General features: G+C 47.8%; 1 protein-coding gene across 1 annotated transcript; it reads right to left on the bottom strand.

The window, feature by feature from the left end:
* Positions 1 to 538: 538 nt before the first annotated feature.
* LOC310807894 (protein Wnt-2b-A) lies at positions 539 to 11362 on the bottom strand. The gene is made up of 5 exons (XM_083674541.1): positions 10737 to 11362; positions 6449 to 6669; positions 4063 to 4340; positions 3591 to 3855; positions 539 to 1842 (listed from the first exon to the last, which is right to left on the bottom strand). Exons 1-5 carry the CDS (start codon positions 10925 to 10927, stop codon positions 1613 to 1615), a joined length of 1185 nt encoding a protein of 394 aa, XP_083530667.1. The 5' UTR covers positions 10928 to 11362; the 3' UTR covers positions 539 to 1612.
* Positions 11363 to 11734: the final 372 nt, after the last annotated feature.

Genomic DNA, 11734 nt, shown 5'->3' with positions numbered 1-11734 from the left:
ATTGTGTAAGCCATGGCCTGTCATTACTCCCTGCTGGTCTCTTTTTGTCTGTCTGTCTGTCTGTCTGTCTGCCTGCCTGCCTGTCTGTCTGTCTGTACTGCATGTCTTCCAGAGGAGTGGATATGACTCCCAGACAGACTGGTGGTTAACTGTAAGAGCAGCCCATCTGAAATGAGAGCGGGCGTTTTGTGATGGGAATAACACAGGATGGTTATGACAGCGGAACTCCCTCTCAGTCACACTGATTAGTTATGCCCTGTCTCTCTCTGTCTCTCTCTCTCTCTCTCTCTCTCTCTCTCTCTCTGTCTCTCTCTCTCTCTCTCTCTCTCTCTCTCTCTCTCTCTCTCTCTCTCTCTCTGCCCCCCCCCTCTCTCTTTCGTACAGTAGTATCAATGATACCCAACTAATTTTCTTACTTGCGTGCAGTTGATTCCAAAGCATCTTTGTCCAAATAATGAATAAAAAAGCATGGATTCTGGTGTCATACTAATACACAATATATTTATATGAACATCTGTTTTGTAATAACAAAGCAATATACACAAGTTACACAAGCAAGCTGGAGAACAGAGAACCAAAATCTGTTTTTGCTGTAATTCCGTAGGCAGAATTAACGTCACATATGCCTCGACGCAGACACTTCTATTGCCCACTTGGATCACATTTGTTGTCTTGTACGCTGAGACGTCATCACACTGGGCGTGCTTCTCTTCACATGTCAGCCACTGTCCTTAATGCACTCATCTCCAGATCAGAAACATAACATCACTTTAATAGTTTAAATAAATCTCTTCACACATCCTTCTCTTTTTCAGTTCCATTCAAAATTCTTATGTCGCATCCATCCGTCCATCTGTCCATCCGTGCCTGTTCTCTGACAGCTCTCTGATACAGGTCTGTTTTGACCATGGAGAGCCAAACCTCCTCCATGCTACCACTGTCCATTTCCCAAAGTGCCAGAGGCTGGTTGAGCCACTTCCCACTGTCCGACAAAAGTTTTGGTACACAAAATAATGTTTTCCCCAAAAATATGTAAATTATGTGAATATAGATACTGGTGTAGTACTACTGAATAAGCTCAAAGGCTCAGTTAATGTAAATGTAAAAGTGTGTCTTTAAAGTATCATTAAAGCAGCAAACCTCTTTGACCAAAAAAACTACATGCAAAAAATGTCCCTCTGCACGTCATCTTCAGCAAAAAACAGTCCCAACAAACCCCACCCAGCGTTTGTAGTTCTCACCGTCTAATCACATGTCCCTAGTCCAGTCATATGACCTTACTTCCCAGGCACAGGTGACGTAACAGATGAGCTATGAGCTGAGTGTGTGCATAGGGTTGCTGGGAGCTGTAGTTCAGCTCTAGGGCTTTCACAGATATGGGGGTGATGGGATTTGTAGTTTAGTGCTTTCACAGAGACAGGTATAAAAAGCCATGCAACGAGGAACGGAGAGGGGGCGGGACTAAGAGCAGTTTGGACACATTTTCCCAGAATGCCATGTCCCACAGGTCATCCTGCGGAGGAGAAAGGGGGCAAGGTGGGGGGGGGGGGGGGGGGGGGATGTGGGGGTGGGGGGCGGGGTGGAGGGGGGGGGGCGATGGTCTGGTCTATCCTCAGGTCTGGTCTAGCCAATCGGCACGTTTCGGGGCCTTGCAGGTGTGTATATCAACGGCTTCCTCGCAATCCTTACACTCCACAGCGCAGCACCATTTGAACTTGCACTCACACTTGGTGATGCGTTTCACCCGCGTGGTGTCATAGCCCCGCCCACAGCACATGACCTCACAGCCGTCGGTGCCGCGAGACACCTTGTTGCACACTCTTCCCGCCGTGCCCAGGGAACCTGCAGACAGGGACAGGAGATCTGAGTTACTCACTCTGTAGCACAAGTCACACACCTTAGAACACAGGACCACACTGAACTTTACAGGTTTAGTTTTTGGAGTATAAACATGTTGAGGGTATCTTTTATGCACCATATCAAAATAATGATTTCATATTCTGTCAACGATTATTCAGTGAGTGACTCCTGTTAGAAAAAAACACCTAGAATGATATTAACTCCAACTATTACCTAATGCAGAGTCATCTTGTCTGTGTTCTCATATTGTCATCCCCACGGAGATTAAAGCTGGAGGGAGAAGCTCCCTGGTTAAACTCATACCTATCACAACAAGCAGCCCACTGAACAACAGCCCACAGATACAACTATGCACTGTTGGTAGAAGAGCCTATAGCTACACAGCCTTTCCCAAGCCAGCACCCCCTTTGAAGCCACTCACTGTGTTTGTGTGTGTGTGTGTGTGTGTGTGTGTGTGTGTGTGTGTGTGTGTGTGTGTGTGTGTGGATGTGTGTGTGGATGTGTGTGTGTGTGTGTGTGTGTGTGTGTGTGTGTGTGTGTGTCTGTGTGTCTGTGTGTCTGTGTGTCTGTGTCTGTGTCTGTGTGTCCGTGTCTGTGTGTGGGTGTTACGGTTAATGGACAGTCAAGCGTGACAGACAGACAAGCTCTCACACTCTGAGGCCCACTCTGCCCTGCAGCAACGCTTAGATCAGAGAGACAGAGGGAGAGAGAGAGAGAGAGAGAGAGAAAGGTGACTGTGACGGACAGAGAGGAGAGGATTTGAAAAATGAGCCTGTTGTCCCCAGGCTGTGAATTCCATCAAGAGGAGGAAGGGAAGGAAGGATGGACGGAGGGATGGAGGGATGGAGGGAGGGAGGGAGTGAGGAATGGAGGGGGCTTTTTTTATGGAAGCTATGGAAGACAGTGGTCATAATAACAAGGTGTGTGACAGGACTGGAGTCATCCACATGCAGCTGAGCAGTCTTAATACAGATAGAATAGAGTCGTCTATACTCCATAAATGAGTCCATCTCATTTATTAATTGATGTATTTAATCTTTACCCAAATAGGTAGCCAACTAACCCAGTATGTGAGAGCCCTGTACCCTCCCTCCCTGAGGACATTGGTTGGGTGTGGGTGTGTGTGACAAGGATTAAATGCATCCCCATCATTCCCTCCTCACCCTTTAGGCTTGCCCCACTGATAGAGTGGGGCATGGCAGGACAGGGTGGCTTAAGGTAGGACAGGTATAGGATCCCCAAGGTCTATTTCTTCTGTATCTACAATCTGGATCTGTGATCCACCATGTCTCCTGAACCTGTGTGCAGGGCTTCACTAGCTAGCTGTCTCTGGCTGTGTTAGCTACCACTGGCAGTATTGACAGAGAGTGAGGAGGTCAGGTGGTTTTAGAGGCAGTAGTGCCCCGGGGCTCTGAGGGTATTAGCTTCCACAAACATCACAGGAGAAGCCTGCTGTGCTATTTACCTAACGCCACACACACCACTCAACCATGAAGGGACTAGCCTCCCTCCACAACACTGCAACACAACACACAACACAATCCATCAACATCACAGACAAACTGTCTCTCTGCTGTGTCTTTGTCAATCTTTGTGTGTGTGTGTGTGTGTGTGTGTGTGTGTGTGTGTGTGTGTGTGTGTGTGTGTGTGTGGGTGGGTGGGTGTACGTGCTAGTGTGTCTGTGTACGTGTGTGCGTGCCTGCGTGTGCAAGCACGCGCGTGCAACTCACCCGCGGCTTTATCCATGAGGCAGTAGTCTGGCGAGTTCTCGAAGTACACCAGATCGTTCTTGGTGGCTTTTCTGAAGTCCTTATTGGCGACAGCGAACCCTGTCCCGTCCTGGTTCATCGTCACCTCGATGGCTCCGTTGTATTTCCGGCGCAGGTAGTCGCCCGTTTTGCGAAAGTCTGACATCGCCATCCAACAAGTTCGCAGCGTGCACGAGCCGCTCACGCCATGACACTTACACTCCAACTTCATAAAACGCTTCACCGCCTACAGAGAGAGAGAGAGAGAGAGAGAGAGACAACACATCACACACCAACAGAACCACCATTTCAACTCTAACCCTAACCTAATGCACAAAGCTGTGTGTGTGTGTGCGTGCGTGTGCGTGCGCGTGCGCGTGCGTGAGTGTGAGTGTGAGTGTGTGCGTGCGTGTGTGCGCGTGTGTGTGTGCGCGCATTGTATGCCCACACTCACCGTCCTGCCACAGCGGTTGTTGTGTAGGTTCATGAGCGCCCGTGCATCTCTGACCGTTCGCTCCTTGGCGTCTATGAAGGCTTTGGCAAATTTTATTCCGTAGTTGATGTTGTCGCTACAGCCGCCCCAGTCAAACTCCCCTCGGTCGTCGCTAGCTCGCCCGCGCTTGTGTGGGTCGCAGTTACACGTCTTTAGCTCCCCCTGGCTGCAGGCGCGAGTGAGAGCATACACCACGCCCGCTGACGAAATGGCATAGACAAATGCTGCCTCACGACTACCTGAAAGAAGAGGGCAGAAGAAGGTAGAGAAGACAGTTAACACACACACACACACACACACACACCAGACTGATAGGCTATACTGTATACACATAGACACACACACAAACACACACACACACACACACCAGTGTTAGCCATTGGAGGAGGGCTGTTAACTGAAGATAAACACACATGCTACACCCAACCCACTGCCACACACACACACACACACACTACTACACAGTCCCACACACCCCTCCACCCCTGTCCCTCTGCTATGCACATGTCTGTGTGTGTGTGTGTGTGTGTGTGTGTGTGTGTGTGTGTGTGTGTGTGTGTGTGTGTGTGTGTGACCCATAAGGTCCTACTCATGGTCCTACTCATGGTGAGGGCATCTCAGGCCTGGTAGAGTAGAACAGCTCTGTTTAAATATTAGTGTAGAGATAATCCTACTAGATGTGCTCTACTCTGCTCACATAAATTGTTTAAAGACAGGCACAGTGATACCCCATTAATCATCGCCAGTATGATGTCACAGCAGCAGCACTTGAACCAGGGCTGCTCTGTTCTGGTCTGGTCAATTCTGTTCCTCCGATGGATCATCTACAGATCGTGAATCATCGCAACCTCATGAGATTCTCAAGTGGAATATTGGCTGAGTATACACAGACATGTCCACTCTCGAAGCGATCGGTGACATTGATTGATCTATGTAGTCTCAAGCAGGACTATGGCCCTCTAGGACTGGAGTTATGTAGGCAACTTATGACCTACTCTGAAGGAGGCCTACATACTTACTGTAAGATCTTTTCTACTAGCACTTATCAGCTGACCACCTGAGACCAACTGGAGATTGAGAAACACGACTCCAACCCACATATCTCTATGGCTACTGTGAGATCATTATGGGTTGGAGCCTGGGTCTCCACTGGCCATGTTTCAGCCATGCTGTGGCTTGGCTGGCTAAGAGCAAGCGTCTCCATTCTTAGCTGAACCTGTCCAAACCTGGCTGGGACCCTGGCTTAGCAAGCCACATTTTTTCACCAACCAAGACAAACCTGACAGAGGTGCTGCAGTAGCCTGTCGGTGTCCGCTGACAGTCCTTAACGCCCAAATACAGAACGTCTTGTGTCTCATGCGGCAGTGGTGGAATGGAGACACAAAGGAGATGTAGCATCGTGAACACGGCAGAGCCTGTAGTGTTGTAGCAGGTTGTTATGGGTGGGGACCCTCCAAGTCCCCAGACCCTCCCTCCCCAGGGCTGATCTAAACCAGGGTCAGGGGGTTTGGGGGGTTTGGGGTGATCAGTCACATCCGAGGTGTTTGTCTGCCGGCGAGAATATCTCTCCAAATATTTACATCTACATTACTGTTTACGCCTGGCCAGCGCAGACACACACACACACACACACACACACACACACACACACACACACACATGCGCGCACACACACACACACACACACACACACACACACACACACACACACAGTATCTCTCGATCTGCTACTAACTGCTGTACATCGTCGGCCCCCGCACATGCTTGGCATGGTTGAGAAAGGGACAATAACAACCCCGGGAGCGTTACTGGCGCCCTAGACAGGACTAGACACTGAACTCTCCACAAACATGTTCCTTTTGCTGTTCTAATTTACACTCTGGTGAGTATTAGTGCTGGTGTTCTACTCTACACTCAAGTATGTATTAGTGCTGCATTCTGAATTCATGATAAAACAACGTGTGTGTGTGTGTGTGTGTGTGTGTGTGTGTGTGTGTGTGTGTGTGTGTGTGTGTGTGTGTGTGTGTGTGTGTGTGTGTGTGTGTGTGTGTGTGTGTGTGTGTGTGTGTGTAGTGTTATCTGGACTGTTCAGAGCTGGGGGTGTCTGGCAGAGGTGGAAAAACAAGATGACGGCAGTGCCACGTCGACGGCCCCATATGTTTATTGACAACGTACAAAGCGTTACGAGAGTCCATTAGTGTCACCGGAAACATGGAGCACCAGCCTACGTGTGTCTCTGACGGACGGTGACAGAGATAAAGACAGAGAGAACCTCGGTCCACATGGTTTACAAGATCGGTTCTGCCGTATAACACAAACACACACACACACACACACACAGACTTACTGCGAAGCATGACCCGTCCGAACACAGTGTGGTCACGGTCCAGAGTGCTACAATTCCAGCGGTGGTGTCTGAACTGGTGTTGGCACTCTCTGATCCATTCCTTGGCACCCTCTCCTATGGACTGCATGATGTCTGGGTGGCGTTGGCACAGTTGGCGCTGCTTGTTCGACAGCCCAGGGATGTTGTCACAGATCACACGGGCACCCAGTGCACCAATATACCTGCAGAACAGAGAGGACATGTCACGTTACACACACACACACACACACACACACACACACCAAGGGACAGCCAATGCACGCACGCATGCACAAACGCACACACACACCCAATCAGTGTGAGGTAACAGGAGACCCCTGATTACTAGGATATGTAAAATCTGCCGTAGCAGAATTTCCTCAATCCTCCAGAATTTGTATGAATTTAAACCAAACCAAAAACAAATACTGTTCCAAAACATCACCAGGATTTGGTATTTGTGTTTTTTTCTCTCTGTGTAAACGTATATGAACTGAACCAAAACCTTCATCAGCACTGTTTTATCTGACAATGGACTTGGTCAAGACTCCTTTCATCATCTCTTGCATGTCAGTGAGATGACTTATTTACCTGGTACCTATATTTGCTTTGGTTTTAGTCATAAACACACACCACACACACACACACACACACACACACACACACACACACACACACAGAGGAGCATTGGGTAGAGTGGTGCTAACAGTCATTTCAGAGTCAGAGTTCACTACACTGTTAAAGGTTTGGGAGCGAGGGGGCGACCATTTACTCTGCTCTCCAAATAAATAAGCACTTAACCTCTCCCCACGAGGCCGGTGTGTGTGTGGGTGTGTGTGTGTGTGTGTGTGTGTGTGTTAACATCTCCCCATGGGGTGTGTTAAGGGAGAAATCATGTCGACACAAATCGGCGTTGGAAGTCAGGGGCCTCCAATAACCCTGTCAGAGACAGACCCAACTTACTCACCCGCTCTCTCACTCACACTCTCCCCTAGCCCCTCGCTCCACCCCTCTCTCACCCTCTCTGTCTCACCCTAGCCCCTCGCTCCACCCCTGTCTCACCCTCTCTGTCTCACCCTAGCCCCTCGCTCCACCCCTGTCTCACCCTCTCTGTCTCACCCTAGCCCCTCGCTCCACCCCTGTCTCACCCTCTCTGTCTCACCCTAGCCCCTCGCTCCACCCCTGTCTCACCCTCTCTGTCTCACCCTAGCCCCTCGCTCCACCCCTCTCTCACCCTCTCTGTCTCACCCTAGCCCCTCGCTCCACCTCTCTCTCACCCTCTCTGTCTCACCCTAGCCCCTCGCTCCACCCCTCTCTCACCCTCTCTGTCTCACCCCAGCCCTTGACTATCTTCCTCCTCTCTCTGTCCCCTCACCTCCCAACCCCCTCTCTTTCTCCCAGACCCCAGTCACACCAACACACCACCAGGCTTTTATAGCATTCCATCAAAGTCACTACTTCACTACTGCATCTGTCTTGTGCTGCAAGAGAACTGTGTCAGTAGAGTTGTCTTTTCCTTTCACAGTCATTTTTGTTTGACTGATATCTGAAACTATGTGTGTGTGTGTGTGTGTGTGTGTGTGTGGGGGGGGGGGGGGGGGGGGGGTAGGGGACCCCATGCAGGTTAGTGTTTGTAGGGTCACCCTGGGTCAGTGTGGGGACGTCAGGGAGCGTGTGGTCGTGTTTTATGACACTGCTCTGGGATCAGAGTTAGAGGATGTTCAAGGTTTAAACTCCCCTGAGTGGAATAAGAGGAATGAGGACAGAGTGCTCATCAAAGGAAGGGTCCACAAACACACACACACACACACACACAGTGCTGGTAGTTTTATAGGGTAGTAAATCATTAGCTGCAGGTCTAAAACAACATGCTGTAAAACCCCAATATTACGCTCTGATCTCTGAGTGAGTCAGTAAGTGAGTGAGTGATGTGGAAGCGCTGCAGCCTGGGTTTCTGTTGCTCATAGACACCCACGCACTACCATCACAACTGTTGTTAACTCACACAGTACCATTTCAGATTTCTTTCACTCGAAACACTGCTAACATGATGGTTTTACTACAGTCAATACATCCATTGCTGCTGAGCTATAGAGAAGGGCTCAATGAGAGTGAGAGATATGCGGGGTGTGTGTGTGTGTGTGTGTGTGTGTGTGTGTGTGTGTGTGTGTGTGTGTGTGTGTGTGTGTGTGTGCGTGTGTGTGCTGGAAGGTGACTGACAGATGCTCAATCTGCAGGTTGTGCTCCTATCAAACCTCACCTCCTTTTTTTACGTTGTTGAAATTGCAACGTCGTTTCCCATTGAGATGATATGTTCCCCTGAGACACGCCTCTCTCTCTAATCAGCTATCCCCATGTAGGCTCATTCTCCTGCTGTTTAACCACTGTACTGGGGCCTGATTAACTGGTACAGGATCTGTAAAGGTCATCTCCCCCACCTCTGGATCTGATGTGTATACCTGTTGTCTGTCACCTTACTGCATACTGCCCATGCATCACTCTCTTCTATATGCTTATCTCTAACTCTCTTTTTCCCTCCCTCTGATTCCCTCTCTATCTTTCTCTCCCCCCTCCCTCTTTTTTTCTCTCTCTCTCTCTTCAATATTGGGTTCACTGACTACATGCACTGTAGGTTAATAGAGCAAGAGGACAATTTCACTGGTTATTTGCTGATTCATGATAAGGACTCTTTCACCATGTGCTCTCCAAATTGCACAGCTATCATGGCCAATAATGATATCCAACAAGGACTAACAAGCACCCCCACAACTCCCACATTACTGGTCTTAAACTATTACACATTCCTAGCCTGACCCCTGTCTCCACACACACACACACACACACACACACACACACACACACACACACACACACACACACACACACACACACACACACACTCACTATATATAACCCTATATATGTGTTCACATTTTTCACATATGTTATTGCACAGTAAGATATTTCCACTTATTTTCACACATGGTGAAAAGTGTGTGTGAATTATGGTGAATTAATGTGTGTGTGTGTGTGTGTGTGTGTGTGTGTGTGTGTGTGTGTGTGTGTTTGAGGTACCTGGTAAATTAATGACTGTTCTGCCTTTCTGAGTGTATAGACTCCAGCTGAGCCAAACACGCGCGGAGCCAACAGCGCCAGCATAAATTACATTTATCGCTCTATTGCTAAATCTGGCAGGCTAACAACTGACAAGGAAAAGGCTGCCTTTCTGACACAATGCTTTCTAGAGTCTTGACTCTGATTCACAAATAGACCTAAGCAATAGACTATGTATGACCAAGACGCTTAGTTGTGCATCTTAATTGAGGACTAAACGTAGCATACTACATACAAATGCATAAGCTCTAGATCCACTCTTTGGTCTGAAATCTAATAAATATTCGGCCTACGTAATTCAAATATATTTTTCTCATCCTTAAATGACTGAGTAGTGTTTCAAACAAGATATTCTGTGAAAATAATTATTTTTCTGGAATTATTAGACTAGCCTACTCAAGGTTTTTAGAATTACACGCTTCTTTTGTACTTGCTTGAAGCGCATCAGTATAATTTAAACCTAACGTATTTATTTTGATCGTTGACATTTGACAATCATTCAAAATAATGATTTCCTTCTTAATAAACAAAATGTCATTCGATCGCCTGATTGTTGAGTGATTGACAGCTTCAACTGAGTGCAGTTACCTAGGGCTAGGCAATGCGTGAACGAATACATGGTAAGTAATAGATTTATAATTTAATCTATATGAAAATATTAAAGACTTTAATTATTTTAGTTTCATTTTGAATAAAACCGTAAGATGTTACCTGGAATTATTGGGTCGATTATTGTAACGTACTGTTGGATCATTTGCATACACGCAATTTAACTAATAGTAGCCTGTTCGTTTATTTAAAAAACGCTTGCGTTTAAGATGCGTTTTCTTGATTTTCCTAAATGATACTAACACAGTTTCTAATAATAATAATAGGCTAATAATAATAATAATATGTATTATTATTATTATTATTATTATTATTATTATTAGACAAATAATAGGCTAATAATAATAATAATAATAATGAGCCACAGGATAATACTTCTACAATAGGCCTAATCTAATAAGGTATTAGTATTAGCGTAGGCTTACAATAGTTGGATCATTATAGGCCTATACCATAATTTATATATAGGATCACAGAGATTTAGTTGATTTCAGGATTCTTTAGGTAGCCAGGTAGATGTACCATACGGGGCTGATGGGTTACTTACCACCACGAGGAGTCCACCCTGGGCGTGAGCACCAGCAGCAGCAGGAGGCACGCGCAGTATATCCTTGAGCTGGCACCAGAGCCCTCGCACGAGGATGCCCCACTCCGAGACCCATGCCTGACCCCCGCCGAACCCGAGCTCATCGCTCTACCAGGTGCCCGGGTGCCCTGAACCTTACTCAAACCGAACATGGTTGCGCGCGTTTTCCTCGAATTGATGGACCTAATGTTACAATAAAAAGTTCCACAATATTTTCAAAGACAAACAATCCCCAAAATTGTCTTCAGCAAAGTTTGCTTGCTGTAATATTTCCACCCATATGCCTCTTTGACCGGTGTATGACTCTGTATGACCCTCGAGCGGCCGGTGTAACGGCTGTCATGAGTTTGAGTGGCGGTATCTGTGTGCCATGTCCACGCGCACTCCAACCGGCGCTCGCCAAATAACGGCTGTATGGTCCCGCCAGAAGGTTGCTCAGAAAGCCGGTAGATAAATGTTTTTTTTCCTTAGAGCAAAAGGTCTACCATCTCCACAAAAAAATACGTTATCCGTAGCATATACGGTGCCGTGGAAAACGAGCTGAGCTGGTTTCACTGATGAGGTCTTTCTTTGTAATCTGAAAGCAGCGTTAGAACCGTACACCAGCCTTAGAACCAAAACTAGATCTTAGACGGAATCTTAAAGCAACCCCAGACCTCCTTCACTCTCGCCGTTTGGTCAGAGAATCGCTGCTTCTCTCCGTTACTCAGGCGCTGTGCTGAGGGAACTGAGTTTGTGTGAGAGTGTGTGAGAGGGAGAGGGTGTGTGAGAGGGAGGGGGTGAGAGACTGGGAGGGAGAGCGAGGGGCTCGAACGCGTTGCTGACAGCTCGCCTGCCTCCCCGCGCTCATTGGGCAGATGTAGAGGGGTTACAGAGTTTGTGTGGGAAAGAATAGATGAAGGGATGGACGGAGGGAAGGAGGGAGGGGTGCAGCGGGTTGATGCCTGGGGTAGGGTCCT

Source organism: Argentina silus (assembly GCF_951799395.1).
Source record: "Argentina silus genome assembly, chromosome: 8".
NCBI lineage: Eukaryota > Metazoa > Chordata > Actinopteri > Argentiniformes > Argentinidae > Argentina > Argentina silus.
This window is presented reverse-complemented; position numbering and strand designations above follow the sequence as displayed.